Below are 17,825 nucleotides of genomic sequence, written 5' to 3'. Positions count from 1 at the left end.
ACGGCTTTCAGCAAGCACATGCGATGCAACGCCTAGCTTAGCATAGCGGCGGGTCCTCGGGAAATGTTTTATATCTTAACATATTTTAGAATCCGTCCGATTCGTTTACGATCATGTATGTCGATTTATAATGCATATTATCAAAAAAGAAAAACCGAGAGTGCTCACTGCAGGCGGCGTGACGTCAGCTCTATAGTCAGCTGGCCCTCCATCTGAGCCGAGAGAGAGAGACCCCCCCCGTAGCGCAGTGAGACAGCACCTCCGCCCGGCTCGCCGCACCCCATCCTCGGCCACCTGCACAACATGACGCGCCGCGTCTCCTCTGGGCTCGGCCGGCGGACGCAGTAGGACCGGGACATATCGGCCACAGGCCCTTCTATTTATTCTTCTCGTATTTATTTAATTTATTTCTATATTTATTTATTTATTTCGCTGTAATGGCTGGGTTCCATGGTTGCGGCTGCTGAGCGGCAGGTGCATCGTCGAGGCCGTTCTCCTGGTTCGAGTATGGACTCTCCGAGGCCCGAGCCCCAGCCCGGCCGTCCACCAGCGCATTTCTCCCGGAAGAATCGGCTGTTCGCAACGCGAGGACAACCGTAGCAGGGTGCGCCAGCGGCGGTGTTAGTGGTGGTCGAGGGGGGGCCCGTCACATCAACACACAGCAGCGGATACGTTCATCAGCGGGTTCAAGGTTATGGAGCTAAACGGGAGCGGTGATTGGTGTTATTTGCGGCGTCCTGAAGTGTTTTTGTGTGTCTAGATAAGGGCTGTATTTCGCAGCACCGTTGGCGTTGACTTTACGAGAAACACTCCCGATCGGTTAAGCCTCTACAGGCAGAGACACCCCGTGGAATAGGTCGCCATCTCGCCCGGCGGACAAGATGATGGACCTCCAGATCGACGAGGTGGTGTACCAGGACGACTACGGCTCCGTGTCCGTGATGTCGGAGCGCGTGTCGGGCCTGGCCAACAGCATCTACCGGGAGTTCGAGCGGCTGATCCGCAGCTACGACGAGGAGGTGGTGAAGGAGTTGATGCCGCTGGTTGTCAACGTGCTGGAGAACCTGGACGGCGTGCTGACGGAGAACCAGGAGCACGAGGTGGAGCTGGAGCTTCTGAAGGAGGACAACGAGCAGCTCATCACGCAATACGAGCGGGAGAAGGCGCTGCGGAAGCAAGCGGAGGAGGTACGTGGATGGTAGCCTGCGACCGGAGGGCTGTAGCCGGCTAGAAACACATAGACGTCCCATGGGCCCTATTATTGCTGTAGTGTCTGGATGGCCCCCTGGACTATAAGGTCCAGGGGCTATGATCTGACCTGAGGTCTGCGTGTGTGCTTGATCGGGCTACCAATGGAATATAACGGAAGTCCATTCCTGGGGGATATTGCCGATGACTATGGAGCAACACGTCTATAGAAGGATCATGGCTATCCAATCAAATAACTCGAGCACCTTCTACATGGTGCATTCATGGTATTGTGTAACAACAACAACAGGCATAGATGACATCTCAGCGCCTTTAGGGATGAATTCAGCCATCTTTGCGTCTGTCAGCATCCATCTAGTGGTTGTGTTGACGTCCTCGGGTTATTACTCATGCGTGACCACACACGCCCACGAGAGCAGGTCCAAATTAAAGGCAACCCCTCCTGTCAGAGTGGGCTGGTCAGGATATAGGAGCCAAGTGGTCAGGATATAGGAGCCAAGCGGTCAGGATATAGGAGCCAAGCGGTCAGGATATAGGAGCCAAGCGGTCAGGATATAGGAGCCAAGTGGTCAGGATTTAGGAGCCAAGGGGTCAGGATATAGGACCCAGGCCCTGACCCCCTCCCCTGAGCCTGGGCAGACGCCCCCCTCCTCAACTATCGCTCCAGGACAACGTCTCCGGTCTCGGTCCTCCTCCTAGGGGAGACGGAGAGGACAGACACCGGGATGTCTCTGTCCTCTCCATTCCCCCCCCCCCCCCCCCCACCCCCAGTGGGGTGACCCCGTTTCCACCGGGGAGTGGGGTGACTCCGCCGAGTGTTAGCCAACATCCAGAGCTCCTCCCCTCCTCCTTGTAGCCAATCACAGCCTATCTCCCCAGTGTCTCCCTGTTGAGTCACCATTATCATCTAGTGTACCTATGGATGAGGTGTCACCCTCCACTGATTTCTGAGTTCTGGGGCTTGTTGCGTTTGGAGAAGCTGTACTTTATCTCCAAACAGTGAGACGCCTCTGAGTATCGGACCAACAGGACTAAGGAACGGGTCAGACATTTATTGATACAGTTTCTCTCCATTTATAAACGGTTAACATTTTAAATGAGCCAAACAGTAAGTGTTGCGAGATGTTTCTGACAGCTCAGAGGAGGTTAGCTTCACAGTGCTGATGAAATGGAAACTACATCAACCGTATGATTTTATATTTTGGCCATTGTGTTGTTAACTATTCATAAAGAATGAGAAAAGAGGGTTTCATCTGTAACCTAACGTAATGTTTACACAAGCAAGGATTGGATTGCTCTCTTTGACCACACCCAGGAAATGCTGCTTAAACTCCAGTGTCATTTCAGCCTAAGCATCACACTGGAGAACACTGGTATGAAAACCTAAGTGTGTTCATATCAGTGTGTTCATAACTGTCCATCAGAAGACCCAGTGTGAGCTTCTCCCTGGAGGGGAATAAGGTTAATGGACGTAGTTTAAGGTTTAATGAGCGTAGTTTAAGGTTAATGAATGTAGTTTAAGGTTTAATGGACGTAGTTTAGAGCGGGCAGTGATCCCCTCAGTCCATCCCTGACCCTGGGATGGACCGGCCGCTGACCCCCCCTCAGAGGTTCCGTCTGGGGGGGCAGACGGGCACGGAGCAGTGCATGCTGGGGGACGAGATATTGAGTTAAAGGACGGCCAATCATAGAAAATCAATAGAGCACCCAGAGCAGATGGGAGGAGTCTGGCTGCTGTAATGTGATTGGTGTTTATGACGACGACGCCCCAGAGAGAGAGAGAGAGAGAGAGAGAGAGAGAGAGAGAGAGAGAGAGAGAGAGAGAGAGAGAGAGAGAGAGAGAGAGAGAGAGAGAGAGAGAGAGAGAGAGAGAGAGAGAGAGAGAGAGAGAGAGAGAGAGAGAGAGAGAGAGAGAGAGCGCGAGACAGACGATGAGAGGACAAATCGAATCAGCGGCTCATAGTGATGATGATACAGGAAGGAGATGACTGGGAGAGGAGGAGGAGGGAGAGGCGAGACAGGCTCTGGAGCGTAGGGAGGAGGAGGCAGAGTAGTGGAGGAGGGGAGGGCGGGTCTCAAGGCCGGAGGAGAACAAGAGCCTGTGTGGTGGTGTTCTCGCGAGGTCCCCCCCCCCCAGCAGAGAGAGAGCTCCCTGTGGCAGACGTCAGCTTCCTGCCCGTGGCCGGAGCCTCCCAGTCCTGCTCCCGTCAGATGCCTAGTAGTGGCTGAACAACGCACTCTTATCTTAATTGTTGATTCATCAATCTATTGTTTTTCTGATGGATTGACATTATTGGCTACAAAGTGTCTGTAATTATAATAACGCGGATCTGATGGCCTTTTGCCTGTTTCAGCGAGTTTATGCACTTGAATGATTCTTGCACATTTTCAGTTGTATCACTCACTGGTGAATGCACTCAGTGAGCCTCGCTAAATAAATGTAATGTAATGAAACGTGATTTGATTTAAGTGATAAACAGGGGTCGCTTGTTCGGCAACAAGAACAGCAGAAATGGTTTGCAGGAGACGAGCCAGAGCTCCCAGTGGACGGCGTGCAGCAGCAGCCGTACGACGCTCCTTCTCCGTGCCTCTCCAAGCCACCCAGGCTGTTTGAGGGCCGATGTTAAAGACTTGACTGTTCATGTCGTCCTTAACGGAGGAGTGTCCGTTCCTCTCCCCCTGCCACAAAATGCACATCCCTCCCACGCGTTCTACTGAGTCCCTGGACCCCCGGTGAGCAGAGCCGGCCTGATGGTGCTCCATCCCGCTGCTCTGACGTCCCCGGCTCAATGGGAGATTGAGTTACCTGACCGTTCCACCTGGGGGAACCGGTTCGGTCAAAAGAAAACAATGCAGGAATCTGATCTGACCTCTCCTCAACATAAACATAACCTGGCTGGGCTTACATCCCCGAGCGAGGCGTGTGACTCCAGGCTGAGCCTGACGTCAGCGGGCCAGCGTTAACCCTGACAGCGCGTGGGCCGTGTTATGAAACACGTACCTCCGGTCCTAGCTCTGATTAGCTTGAAGCTGTTATAAAATACTCTAAACCACACAGCTGTGACAGAATAACAACTCATGTTAATCACAACTCATGTTAATGAAGACGGCAACCATTTTGCTGTCTTCATTAACTATATTATGATAACTGTACAGCTATATTTGATATAACTATATTGCTTGGCCGGAAAATTAAGATTTGTTTTCAATAGATTATCCCATTTATGTGGCTGTGTGTGGAATGACACTAGGTGGTCTATTGTAACTGTTGAAGTCACCCTTCTATAGAAGTCGCTCTGTCTCACGTTCACAACACATTGAGCTGTTGGACATCACTGCAGACCACGGCCTCTCGTGGCCGACTGGTGAATCATGGCAGCCTCCCGACGCCCAGCGGTTGTGATGTCTGGGATCAGGGAGGAGGGGATGAGGCAGTAGAGCTGCACTCAGCATCCCAAGGACGTTATGTCCACCTTTCGTCTGATGTGTTACGGATCTCTGATCCAGGCGACGTGAGGCTCAGCCCCTGAATACACGCGCACGTCGAGTGTGGAAGAGAGCGTCGGTTATCTATGGATCAAACGAATAGAACGATCATTTGAAGATATTTTTAGAAACAGCCCGTCTGGAAAGCCAGTCTACATCCTGCGTCTCACGCAGGTTGAAATGAAACTCTGAAAACTGACGCGGTTAGATGATCAGCCTGGTTCTACATATCGGTGAGGGGGTTAGATGATCAGCCTGGTTCTACATATCGGTGAGGGGGTTAGATGATCAGCCTGGTTCTACATATCGGTGAGGGGGTTAGATGATCAGCCTGGTTCTACATATCGGTGAGGGGGTTAGATGATCAGCCTGGTTCTACATATCGGTGAGGGGGTTAGATGATCAGCCTGGTTCTACATATCGGTGAGGGGGTTAGATGATAGCATGGGTCTACATATCGGTGAGGGGGTTAGATGATCAGCCTGGTTCTACATATCGGTGAGGGGGTTAGATGATAGCATGGGTCTACCTCTTGTGAGGGGGTTAGATGATCAGCATATTGGTTACTACGGTACATCTGAAGGGCGTTTGCCTTGAGGGGAGGCTGTGGTTAGTGCTTCCAGGAGCTGCTGCAGTCCGCTCTCTGCTAAAGTGCTGTTCGAGTCCTTTTAGAAGACGTCCCCTGATGGAACCACGATGGACCAGGCCCAGATGAGGCCTCACTCCTTTTCTGCTCTCCTTCTGAAGGCCGCTGTTAATATTCATCCTATTGTCTTCTAGAGACAAAAGGATTGGATGGTTTGACACCTTGAAGATCCAGCGCCTCTGTTACCTAAAGCATGGACGGTGTGTCAACGTGTAGTTATGATGTAATGCCCCTCATTAGAGAGATCAACATATCAGTGAATCCTGCAGTGGTTTAAGAAGACGCCGACACTCCCATATGAACTATCATTAGTGCGTTGAACACCATCATTGTCCTGCGTTTGTATTTCTCCTTTGGACGTTGACTAACTGAATTAAAGGCCATCGATTGTGAAGCAGTGCAATATAAGTGATCAGCCCACAAGTTGACCTCTTACCTGAATATACAAGATCCCAAAACACCACCACCCTCACCTGTCATCGACCTTATTACAATGCTAACTCAGTAATAAGGTGTGAAAGTGTCACATGAAGCTGTGGTGTCTAATGAGAGCATGTTGCGTGCGTGTTGTAGCTTCATATCAAACCCCGGCTCTCAACAGCCACCAGATTAACAGCCCAGCACCGAGTGGGGAAAGCACTCATTGTGGTCGGCTTTAAAATATATAAATAAATAAACACCAGCCGTTAAAACACGAGAAAAGCTCTTTTGACTTTGACTCAGGAATGTGGACAGCGTGTTTCAGAAGGACGGAGCGAGGCAACGGTTCAGCGTGGAGCTACAGCACTGAGCCCACTGCAGGGGAGAGACCCAGACTGGGAGGGGGCTGGGATGAGACCTGAGGGGGCTGGGATGAGACCTGAGGGGGCTGGGATGAGACCTGAGGGGGCTGGGGTGAGACCTGAGGAGGCTGGGGTGAGACCCATACAGATATGAGGTCCTCAGGGTCCTTCAGAGGGTTCTACGTCGGGTTCCTCAGTGTCCTCAGGGTCCTTCAGTGGGTTCTACGTCGGGTTCCTCTGAGCGTTCTCCTCTTTGTTCCGTCAGAAATTCATCGAGTTTGAGGATGCCCTGGAGGCAGAGAAGAAGGACCTGCAGGTGCAGGTGGAGGTCCTGGAGCTGACGGGGAAACAGCTGGAGCTCAAGACCAAGAACTACTCGGACCAGAGTGAGGGGACCGCCAGCACGCTAGCACACGCACACACGCTGACACACACACACACACACACACACACACACACACACACACACACACACACACACACACACACACACACACACACACACCTCTCTACTACAGACACCCCAGCTTTAACCCAGTGTGTATGTCCTTCCTCAGTCACGCGTCTGGAGGAGCGGGAGTCGGACATGAAGAAGGAGTACAACTCACTGCACCAGCGCCACACCGAGGTACGTCCCGACCACCAACACACGGTGGAGGGTGGCTCTGCATCCTCCACCGTGAGCCGCCTACAGGCCGCTGGAGGAACTACACGTCGGTCCGCCAGAGAAACCACACGCCGGTCCAGCCCCCTGGCCGTCTTGTTGTGACCTCTGACCGCACATCGCCCGTCATGCAGTCGCCTCAGAGGGCTTTACTTTACTGCCCCCCCCTCGTGCTCTACCCCCCCTTCCCAGATGATCCAGACCTACGTGGAGAACATCGAGCGGACCAAGATGCAGCAGGTCGGGGGCCACGGCCAGCCCGAGGGCCCGGGCTCCGGACGCATGTGAGTCCCGCCGCCCACGTCCTCTCTGGGGGCTCCGTCGTCTGGGGGGGCGCACCCTGGGGGGGGGGGGGGGCAGGGCCGCCGGTCCAGCCCTGGTCTGGTGCGGGGCGCTTTAGGGGGTTCTGTGGGGACTCACTTCCACTCAGGCTCCGCGGTTCACGCTGGTTTGAACCGGTTTGGTTCAGACCTCAAACAGCGCTCCCTGTTTAAAGACAAGGAGGACCCCTGTCACCCAGTATCAGAGTCCTTTAAGGGGGTCCCTGACAGCCCTGGACCCTGCTGAGAGCCTCCAGGGGCTTAATGGGGGCCCGCCACCCCCTTTAACTGTCAGGGACCCCTTTAACTGTCAGGGACCCCCTTTAACGGTCAGGGACCCCCTTTAACTGTCAGGGACCCCTTTAACTGTCAGGGACCCCCTTTAACGGTCAGGGACCCCTTTAACTTTCAGGGACCCCCTTTAACGGTCAGGGACCCCCTTTAACTGTAAGAGACCCCTTCAACTGTCAGGGACCCCCTTTAACGGTCAGGGACCCCCTTTAACGGTCAGGGACCCCCTTTAACTGTAAGAGACCTCTTCAACTGTCAGGGACCCCCTTTAACTGTCAGGGACCCCCTTTAACGGTCAGGGACCCCCTTTCACTGTCAGGGACCCCCTTTAACTGTCGGGGACCCCCTTTAACGGTCAGGGACCCCCCCCGAGCGTTTAAGCGTCCCGGCGGCGTCAGATCACAAAGGTCGGATCGAGAGAAGTGAGGAGCCACGTGGGGCCCTCCGCCGCCCTTAAGGGCCCCACTGTGGGGGTGTCTGGGGGTAATGATGTCTGATGACCCCCCACCCGGCCCCCCGGTCCACTGCTGTACTCACTGCCTGCCTGTGTGCTTGTCTGTCCATCTGGGTCTCTGTCCATCTGTCCGTTCTCTGTCTGTTTGTCTGGCCTCTCTGTGATCACACCAGTCATCGGGCGTCCTGGAAGAAGAGGTAACTCTAACCCCCCCCTCCCCTAACCTCTCTACCAGCCTGCCCCCCCCCGCCCCCCGCCCGCCTGAAGTACTGCACACCTGCATACTTTGTGGAGTCCCTGATGCTATGTTCGCCAACATCCTCCCCCAGTGGTCCTGAGAGAGGGAGCTCAAAGGTCACCCTCTGACCTGAGAGAGAGAGGTCAAGGGTCGCCCTCCCGGCACACTGCTGCTTGTTGTGTGTCTTTGTGTCTTTTTGTCTTCATGTGTTGTGTTGTGTCCTGTTTCTGTCGTCCAGCTTCCCCTTAGAGAGTAGGAGCGGCAGCACTGACGAGGACGTTCTGCTGACGCCCACTTTACTTTATCTGGTGTATTTCTGTACACTCTGACTGGTGTCCCACCTGGCCTGCTGCCCCCCGGTCTGTCTGTCTGTCTGTCTGTCTGTCTGTCTGTCTGTCTGTCTGTCTGCCGTCTGTCTGTCTGTCTGCCGTCTGTCTGTCTGTCTGCTGTCTGTCTGTCTGTCTGTCTGCCGTCTGTCTGTCTGTCTGTCTGTCTGTCTGTCTGCCGTCTGTCTGTCTGTCTGTCTGTCTGTCTGTCTGTCTGTCTGTCTGTCTGCCGTCTGTCTGTCTGTCTGCCGTCTGTCTGTCTGTCTGCCATCTGTCTGTCTGTCTGTCTGTCTGTCTGTCTGTCTGTCTGTCTGCCGTCTGTCTGTCTGTCTGTCTGTCTGTCTGTCTGTCTGTCTGCCGTCTGTCTGTCTGTCTGTCTGTCTGCCGTCTGTCTGTCTGTCTGTCTGCCGTCTGTCTGTCTGTCTGTCTGTCTGTCTGTCTGTCTGTCTGTCCGTCCATCTGTCTGTCCATCCGTCTGTCCTGCTGTCAGTCCCTCCTCCAGCTCTTTAAGTGATGCTTTGGTTCCATGCTGCGGCCTCAGACCTGGGGTCCCTATCAGCGGGGGTCTAACACCCCTCTGTCTCTCCCCCCCCCAGCAGCAAAGCGGACCGGCCCCCATCGCTCAGCCTGTACCCCGGCGCAGAGGGCATGGTACGTGGGGGTCCTGGGGGGGCTCAGACCGGGTCCGGGAAAGACTCGTGGCCGGGCCAGCCGTGCCCGCCCAACTCCGGCCCGGGCTACCAGGTGTGACAGCGCACCCCCCCCCCCCTTCTCCTGGAGGGGAGGGGGAGGAGGAGGAGGAGTTTGTGTCACCGCCCATCTGTCTAGCCACGCCCACGCCCCCCCCCCCCCCCCCCCCCGCTGCCTGCCTGCGTCTCCGTCAGAGTCTGCAGCTCTGAAATGAGGAGCCGGACCCCCCAGAAAGGGTCCGGTTCTCAGATCTGAAGCTCTCTGACCAAGCAGGCAGCTGCACTGTGCTTCCTCTGACTGCTCTGCTCCGCTGCGCTCACCGTACGGTCCAGAGCTCACCGTACGGTTCAGGGCTCACCGTACGGTTCAGAGCTCACCGTACGGTTCAGAGCTCACCGTACGGTTCAGAGCTCACCGTATGGTTCAGCTCAGAGCTCACCGTACAGTTCAGAGCTCACCGTACAGTTCAGGGCTCACCGTACGGTTCAGCTCAGAGCTCACCGTACGGTTCAGCTCAGAGCTCACCGTACGGTTCAGAGCTCACCGTACGGTTCAGGGCTCACCGTACGGTTCAGAGCTCACCGTATGGTTCAGCTCAGAGCTCACCGTACAGTTCAGAGCTCACCGTACAGTTCAGGGCTCACCGTACGGTTCAGCTCAGAGCTCACCGTACGGTTCAGAGCTCACCGTACGGTTCAGAGCTCACCGTATGGTTCAGCTCAGAGCTCACCGTACGGTTCAGCTCAGAGCTCACCGTACGGTTCAGAGCTCACCGTACGGTTCAGAGCTCACTGAACGGTTCAGTTCAGAGCTCACTAACGTGAACTCTGAACTGAACCGTTCAGTGAGCGTTGAACAGTGAACCGTTCAGTGAGCTCTGAACTGAACCGTTCAGTGTTTATTTGTTGCTGTGGGTTTGCACTAACCCGTTCAGTGGCTGCCTGGTTGTGACCTGTGCTGCCTGGTTGTGACCGTGTGAATCTCATTCCAGCATTGGTGTTGTGGTGGTGAGGTGTTGTTGGTGTCACTAACTGACTCGGGAAATCTCAAACAGAATATATAGAATATAATAATAATGCATCTATATATATTATATCATATTATATAATTATACATCTATATCTGTTATGAAACTATATGATCGATCTATACATATATATTATATCATACTATATTATAATGCATATATATTATATCGTACTGTATAATAAAATACATATACTGTATACTATATTACACTATATAATAACACATATATAATGTATCATACTATATAATAAAACATATATACTATATCATACTTTATAATAAAACATACTATATCGTACTATATAATAAAACATATATACTACATCATACTATACAGATATATATGATATGTCTATAATAGCTATCTTTTTATAGCAGCTCTCCGCTACGTGATGCTAACGCCTCCCTTGGCTCCGCCCCCCCCAGGAGGACGGCTCGGAGTCCGACTCGGTGGCGGCCACGCCCAGCAGCGCGGGCAGCAAGTCGAACACGCCCACGTCCTCGGTGCCCTCGGCCTCCGTCACGCCGCTCAACGAGGGCTTCCCCGCCCACGGGGACCTCGACGCCATGAGGGCCGGGAACGCACGCAAGGGCGGAGCCAAGAGGCTGAGCCGCAACATGGAGGTGCAGGTCTCCCAGGAGACACGCAACGTCAGCATCGGTGAGGGGGGGGGGGGTGAGGGGGGGGGGGGGGGTGGTCCTGGGACGGATACCAGACACAACATCACAGGACACGGGTAGCTAGTGAAGAGACGGGTAACTAGTAAAGGGAAGGGTAACAAGACACGGGTAGCTAGTGAAGAGACGGGTAACTAGTGAAGGGAAGGGTAACAAGACACGGGTAGCTAGTGAAGAGACGGGTAACTAGTAAAGGGAAGGGTAACAAGACACGGGTAGCTAGTGAAGAGACGGGTAACTAGTAAAGGGAAGGGTAACAAGACATGGGTAGCTAGTGAGGAGACGGGTAACTAGTAAAGGGAAGGGTAACAAGACACGGGTAGCTAGTGAAGAGACGGGTAACTAGTAAAGGGAAGGGTAACAAGACATGGGTAGCTAGTGAGGAGACGGGTAACTAGTGAAGGGAAGGGCAACAAGACATGGGTAGCTAGACGTGGGTACCTAGTGAAGAGACGGTAGCTAGTGAGGGAATGGTTAAATAAACGAGTTACTGTTCACATGAAGAGTGTCTTCTAACAGCAGAGTAACTCAAAGTAACTAAAGTAATAGTAACTTAAAGTCTCTGCTCTGTCACGGTGAATTAACCGAATGCCAGAGTCCACCTGTTGATGGCGTGTCTCTGTGTGGGATGTAGATGTTTATTTAGTCTCCATGTGGTTCCGTGTCGGTGATAGATGGTAGATAATAGTCCACCAGGTGATAGAGGGTCTTCATGTGGTTCTGTTCCAGGGATGGGCCGCAGTGAGGAGTGGTCCGAGTTCCAGGAGATCATCGACTCCACGCCGGAGCTGGACATGTGTGTTGACCCCCGCATGTACGGAGGAGGAAACAGGTTCAAACTCCCCCTCTCTCTCTCTCCCTCTCCCCTCTCTCTCTCTCTCTCTCTCTCTCTCTCTCTCTCTCTCTCTCTCTCTCTCTCTGTCTCTGTCTCTGTCCCCCTCTCCCCCTCCCTCTCTCTCTCTCTCTCTCTCTCTCTCTCTCTCTCTCTCTCTCTCTCTCTCTCTCTCTCTCTCTCTCTCTCTCTCTCTCTCTCTCTCTCTCTCTCTCTCTCTCTCTCTCTCTCTCTCTTTGTCTCAATCAACCCCAGCCCCAGTGAGTCACCCCTATGTGTGTTTCAGCCCCTGGTGGGTCACAGGCCCCAGCCCTAGTGAGTCCCAGGTCCTTGGTCTCGACCCTCTGTGTGTGTGTGTTCCAGCCCCTCCCAGGGCATCGTGAACGAGGCGTTCGGCATCAACACGGACTCTCTGTACCACGAGATCAAAGACGCCAAGTCGGACATCATCGGAGACGTGGACGCAGGCGCGGAGCTACTGGGTACACACGCTGTGTGTGTGTGTGTGTGTGTGTGTGTGTGTGTGTGTGTGTGTGTGTGTGTGTGTGTGTGTGTGTGTGTGTGTGTGTGTGTGTGTGTGTGTGTGTGTGTGGGTGGGTGCCTGTGTGTGTGTGTGTGTGCTGTGTGTGTGTGTGTGTGTGTGTGGTAGTGTTGTCCCCGAGTGTGCATGTGTGGTGTGTATGTGTTTGCGAGTGTGATTTGTGTGAGTGTGTGGGAATTCTTCTTACAGTCACAGTTAAATCAGTTCACAGTATACCTGTCATACCTCAACACGAATGTCCTAGTATATGGTGTGTACATGTATATATATATATATATATATATATATATATATATATATATACATAGAGCGGGGGTCCGGCCGCTGAGCCCCCCCTCGCTGAAGTGCAGCGCTGGCAGTCTGTCCCTTCGGCCGCGGGCTGCTGTGTAAACAGGGCTCTCATCCTGGTGACCTTTGCCCTTTGCATGGTGGCTTGGGCTGTGACCTACCCCCCCCCCCCCCCCCCCCCCCCCCCCGCGCTGACCACCATGCCCTATCCCTATTGGTCGTTGTACCATGTGACCAGGCATTTCTGTTATTTTTGCTGACTCGCAAGTTTATTTCCGTCGCTAAAGTTGTGCAGACGCCATTTTGATTTGGTGGCCCAGTGTATGCTGATGTTCTGTGTTCTGTAGTAACTGTGTATGTATATCTATATATCTATACATGTGAGATATTAGACCGTTCACTCATTCAAACTGTCTTTCCCTTTCATGTCACCGCGCCGGGCCTATAGGGGAGTTCTCAGGTGTGTATCTGAGCCCTGATTGGGTGGAACTCCTTTGGATTCGCCCAATCACAGCTGCCTCTGCCTCTCTGTTCTGGTTCTGTTCAGCAGTGACAAATACAGGAAGGTCATGGAGAACACCATGAAACCAATGCATATAAAACAAATACATGACAACCTTTATGTTACAAACATGTCTGCATGCTTTACACTCGTAGTTAGACTTTCCTTAGCTTCTAGCTCTGAAATTCTCCTCTGCAGCCATATTAACCAATGCTTATGAGCTCTATGTCTCTCTCTCTCTCTCTCTCTCTCTCTCTCTCTCTCTCTCTCTCTCTCTCTCTCTCTCTCTCTCTCTACTAACTCTTCTTCTTCTACTGATTGTTCTTACGAGTCTCTCTTTTCTCCTCTTCTCTCGCTCTCCCAGTCCGGGATGATTTCTTCGGTAAGGCGTCAGAATGAGCCGCGGTCATTTTTATTGCTCCTCGTGTCTATGATGTCACTTCCTGTTTTAGTCATGGCCGCTTTGGGAAGCCCCTCCCCTCGTCATCCCTCCCCTCCCCCATCACGTACAGACAATCCCCATCGGCGTAGAGTTCCTTCACGCAGGAAATGAACACAAACGTTCCACAGTGTTGTGGAACGTTTGTTTTCCTGTCCGATCGTATAAAAATACAAAACTCATTCGTGTGAAAATCGAATGAGGACTCAGTATGAAGTCAAAGCCAAAACACTGAACCTTCCTCGTTCACCACATCTCTGCTCCTCCCTCTCTCACCTCCTCATGCGGCCGCTCCCTGTTTCATCCCTAACCGTCCTCCATTATGTCCCGTGACCTGCTGTTCTCTGAGTGGCCTTGTGTGGCTGACAGCGTCTGGCTTCAGCCTGAAGCCGTCGCCCACAGCAGGGCCCACTCCATCAGCTCGCTCCCTGCACGCCCCTGAAGCAGTCCACGCTCTGCTGATACGAGTGCTGCTCTGAACAGGCGTGTGTGTTCATCATGCTGTTGATAACGCTGCACCCCTCAGGCTGACAGACCCCTCAGATCGTCCATCAAAGCGAGGGGAGGCCAATCAGAAAGCAAGGCCTCCAAGGCCACGCCCCCAAAGACATGGCGCCAGCTGGCTAGCTTTAGCAACAGGTCCGCCTAGCTGGAAGCCTCCCCTCGTGCACACTTAATGCACGTGCAGAGTGAACGGTTTCTCTCTGTCAGAGCGTTTCACTGACCGTGTCAGGCTGTAAAGAGAATTCAAACAATAAGACAGAAGTAGAAAGAAAGGCCTCCCCTGGCTTTAGTGTGAGCATGCCCCCCCCCCCCCCCCCCAATGTGCTCTGAGATGCTCTCTGAGGCTGAGCCTCCGTCTCCTACTCTGAGGTCAGATGTTTAAGGCTTCTTAAGTTCATCTGTTCCACCTGATTCGTCTCAGGAGTTCAGTCATCCTCTCAGGTGAAGGGTTCTCCCTCCGTCTGGAGGGCCACCAATGTTCCTCTTTTGGTTTCTTGCAGGGATGGGCAAGGAGGTGGAGAACCTGCTGACGGAGAACAAACAGCTGCTGGAGACCAAGTGAGAAGAGAGAGAGAGAGGGAGGGAGAGAGAGAGTGAGAGGGAGAGAGGGAGAGGGAGAGGGAGGGGGAGAGAGAGAGACAGAATGAGAGGGGGAGAGAGGGAGAAAGAGAGAGAGAGAGAGGGGGGGGGGGAGAGGGAGAGAAAGAGAGAGAGAGAGAGAGGGGGGGGGAGAGGGAGGGAAAGAGAGGGAGAGAGAGCGGGAGAGAGAGAGAGGGAGGGAGAGAGAGAGTGAGAGAGAGGGAGGGGGAGAGGTAGGGAGAGAGAGAAAGATAGAGAGAGGGAAACAGATAGAGAGAGAGAGTGACAGGGGGAGAGACAGAGAGAGGGATAGATTCTGATTAAGAGCCATAGAGAGTCTGAGGGGGAGAGAGACAGTGAGAGGGAGAGAAAGAGACCAGCCATCCCTCTGTCTCTCCGTCATGCGTCTCTCCATCCGTCTGATGAGGCCGTGTGTCTCCACTCAGGAACGCTCTGAACATCGTGTCCAACGACCTCATCGCCAAGGTGGACGAGCTGTCCGGGGAGCAGGCCTCGCTGAGGGAGGAGCTAGAGGCCGTCCGGCTGGCCCGCAGCAAGCTGGACGCCCGCGTCAAGGAGCTGGAGGAGGAGCTCAAGAGGTCAGGGGTCATGGCCTCCGGGTCAGGGGTCAGGTCAGCTCTTCTGTAGCTCCCTATCGTTCCCAGAGTACGATCGTCACACGCTGCAGTCAGAACGCTCAGGACCGCTGAAGACCAACGACCCACGTGTATAATAAAACATATATACTATTTCGTACTATGTAATAATACATAAATATGATATGTTATATAATAGCTATCTTTCTATAGCAGCTCTCTCAGGTTCACATCAGCATTCAGGGCGTTGAGCACGCGTTTATCCAGAGCGACTTACAATGAGTCCATTAGTCTGAGCAAAAGAAACAACCATATATCTCTGTGGGTAGAGTCAGGAGGTTCATAGAACCAAGGGCCGAGCCCTAACCATCACTAGGTTAACCCGTTCCCCGTACACAACAGAGGCTGCTAGGGTAACATGCTGCACCATGTTGATGCGTGTTTGTTGGTGAGTGTGTGTCTGTGGTGTGTGTCTGTGCGTGTGTGTCTGTGGTGTGTGTCAGTGTGTGTCTGTGCGTGTGTGTCAGTGCGTGTGTGTCTGTGCGTGTCTGTCTGTGCGTGTGTGTCTGTGCGTGTGTGTCGTGCGCGGTGACGAGGGACTGAAGGTCTCTTGGGCCCTCCACAGGCTGAGGGCCGAGGCACTGGGGGCCTCCCAGGAGGGCAAGGACGAGGCCGGAGACGACGTGAGTACCCCCCCCCCGACCGGTGGACTGACCCCCCCCCCGACCGGAGGACTGACCCTGCTGGTCCCTCCAGACCAGACCAGACCCAGGTCTCTGGGAGACCTACATTAATGAATAACACTGATGAATAGTTATGCATTATCTTAAGTAATAACCAAAGACGCTGTCATCATCCATGTCGCTCACGTCCTTAATTAGTGAACTACAGTCAACCGATGTGTGGCAGGACGACGTCAGCAGAGAACGGACGCCTCGTCTTTTCAAAGTAAAAGCGGGGTCTCAGTGTTCTGGGGTGACCGGAACCCGCGCTGCACTAGGAGACGAGACTAGTGTTGGTCTGCACACACACGGACCCTCATGACACCCTGTACCTGGGGGTCCGTGTGTGACCCCCTCATGACCCCCTGTGCCCCCCCCAGTACTCGTCCCCCATGCAGGACGGGGACGTGTCCATGACCCAGCGGCGGCGCTTCACGCGGGTGGAGATGGCCCGCGTGCTGATGGAGCGCAACCAGTACAAGGAGAGACTGATGGAGCTGCAGGAGGCCGTCCGCTGGACCGAGATGATCAGGTGACCGGGGGGGGGGGAGGAGCCGGGGGCGGGCCGAAGGGGGAGGAGCCGGGGGCGGGCCGAAGGGGGAGGGGCCGGGGGCGGGGCCAGAATGGGCGGGGCCACCTTCCAGAGCAGACTGTGGGTGACGGTGGCAGAGAGGAGTTGGCTGTTGAGTCTCCAAACATAATGAACCAGCATTCAGCTCATAAAAACAATATTAACTAGGAACAGTGTTTTTATCCATTATTGTAGTACTGATGGTCTCAGTGCAGGTTTGGTTCTTCACACTGCATTGTTGAGGGTATGACAGAGGTTGGCCTGAGTGGTGACCAGGAGGTCTCTGGTCCTGAAAGGGAGTCTCGAAGGGGCCCCACTGGAGGTCTGTTCCTCAGTGGTGACCCAGAAGGTCTCTCTTCACAGGGCCTCCCGGGAGAGTCCGGCCATCCAGGAGAAGAAGAAGTCCACCATCTGGCAGTTGTGAGTTTTCACCTTTTTGATCCAAAGCCAAAACACACGTCTGACAAATAACAATGCATCAATACGTTGTTTCTCTCTCTCTCTCTCTCTCTCTCTCTCCCTCTCTCTCTCTCTCTCTCTCTCTCTCTCTCTCTCTCTCTCTCTCTCTCTCTCTCTCTCTCTCTCTCTCTCTCTCTCTCTCTCTCTCTCTCTCTCCCCCTCTCCACAGCTTCGCCCGTCTGTTCAGCACCTCGTCCAGCCCCCCCCCTGTGAAGCGGCCGTACTACAGCGTCAACATCCACTACAAGTCTCCGTCGCCGGCCGGCTTCCCCCAGCGCCGCAGCCACACCATGTGCCAGATCTCCACCTCCAACCGCACCCTGGAGTTCTTCCCCGAAGAGTGAGCCAGCTGCCACGCCCCTCCTGGCTGCCCCGCCCCTCTCCTAACTGCCACGCCCCCTCCTGGCCGCCCCGCCCCTCTCCTAGCTGCCACGCCCCTTCTCTATCGGACACACCCCTTTCCTATCTGCCGCGCCTCTTTCCTAGAGGCCACGCCCCCTCCTTGGCTGACACGCCCCTTTCCTAGCAGCCACGCCCCTCTGCTAGCGGCCACGCCCCCCCCCCCCCCTAGTGGTCTCAGTACCAGAGGGTATTCCTGTCAACAGCCTTGAATCGTCTACTTTCCCGGCAAAATTCTGGCAAAGTTGCACCTTTCATGTCATCATTGGACGGGGGGACTAAACGGGCCAACTTTGCCGTTATTTTTCCAGGGGACAAGGCTGATGCCTGAGTCTGTTTTTCCACCTCATGCGTGTGCGGCAGGTCTTCGGTCATATGCAGAAGTATCTTCTGCATATGAGTTCACCTTTAAGATCCCTACCGCTCCTTGGTTCGGTGGTATGGCCCGTCCAGCAGCTCTGAAGGCACGGCCTTCAGAGCTGCTGATCTTTGGAGTCTTTGGAGTCTGAGCGAGTCACAAACACACGCACACACACACGTACCATACCCACACACTCACACACATGTGTCCGCCTCCACA

At 53.9% G+C, this 17,825-nt stretch overlaps 1 protein-coding gene across 14 annotated transcripts in view; it reads left to right on the top strand.

Annotated features, from left to right (window-relative positions):
- Position 1: 1 nt before the first annotated feature.
- The window catches only part of mapk8ip3 (mitogen-activated protein kinase 8 interacting protein 3), a 29,121-nt gene continuing 11,297 nt past the window's right edge, over positions 2-17,825 (top strand). For 3 of the 14 annotated variants that reach the window (XM_030340530.1, XM_030340556.1, XM_030340492.1), the window contains exons 1-17: positions 2-1,187; positions 6,389-6,509; positions 6,681-6,751; positions 6,980-7,071; positions 8,026-8,049; positions 9,013-9,160; positions 10,562-10,796; positions 11,543-11,645; positions 12,009-12,127; positions 12,923-12,934; positions 13,341-13,358; positions 14,420-14,477; positions 14,945-15,097; positions 15,720-15,777; positions 16,197-16,348; positions 16,751-16,807; positions 17,016-17,186. In XM_030340530.1, the coding sequence (XP_030196390.1) occupies positions 882-1,187; positions 6,389-6,509; positions 6,681-6,751; positions 6,980-7,071; positions 8,026-8,049; positions 9,013-9,160; positions 10,562-10,796; positions 11,543-11,645; positions 12,009-12,127; positions 12,923-12,934; positions 13,341-13,358; positions 14,420-14,477; positions 14,945-15,097; positions 15,720-15,777; positions 16,197-16,348; positions 16,751-16,807; positions 17,016-17,186 (1,898 nt within the window). In that variant the 5' untranslated portion in view covers positions 2-881. The remainder of the gene's footprint in view (positions 1,188-6,388; positions 6,510-6,680; positions 6,752-6,979; positions 7,072-8,025; positions 8,050-9,012; positions 9,161-10,561; positions 10,797-11,542; positions 11,646-12,008; positions 12,128-12,922; positions 12,935-13,340; positions 13,359-14,419; positions 14,478-14,944; positions 15,098-15,719; positions 15,778-16,196; positions 16,349-16,750; positions 16,808-17,015; positions 17,187-17,825) is intronic. The other 11 variants (XM_030340595.1, XM_030340573.1, XM_030340566.1 and 8 more) reach the window with 9 other exon arrangements.

This window comes from Gadus morhua, chromosome 2 (genome assembly GCF_902167405.1).
Source record: "Gadus morhua chromosome 2, gadMor3.0, whole genome shotgun sequence".
In the NCBI taxonomy this organism is placed as follows: domain Eukaryota; kingdom Metazoa; phylum Chordata; class Actinopteri; order Gadiformes; family Gadidae; genus Gadus; species Gadus morhua.
The sequence above is the reverse complement of the archived record's forward strand: the minus strand, read 5'-3'. Positions and strand labels throughout refer to the sequence as shown.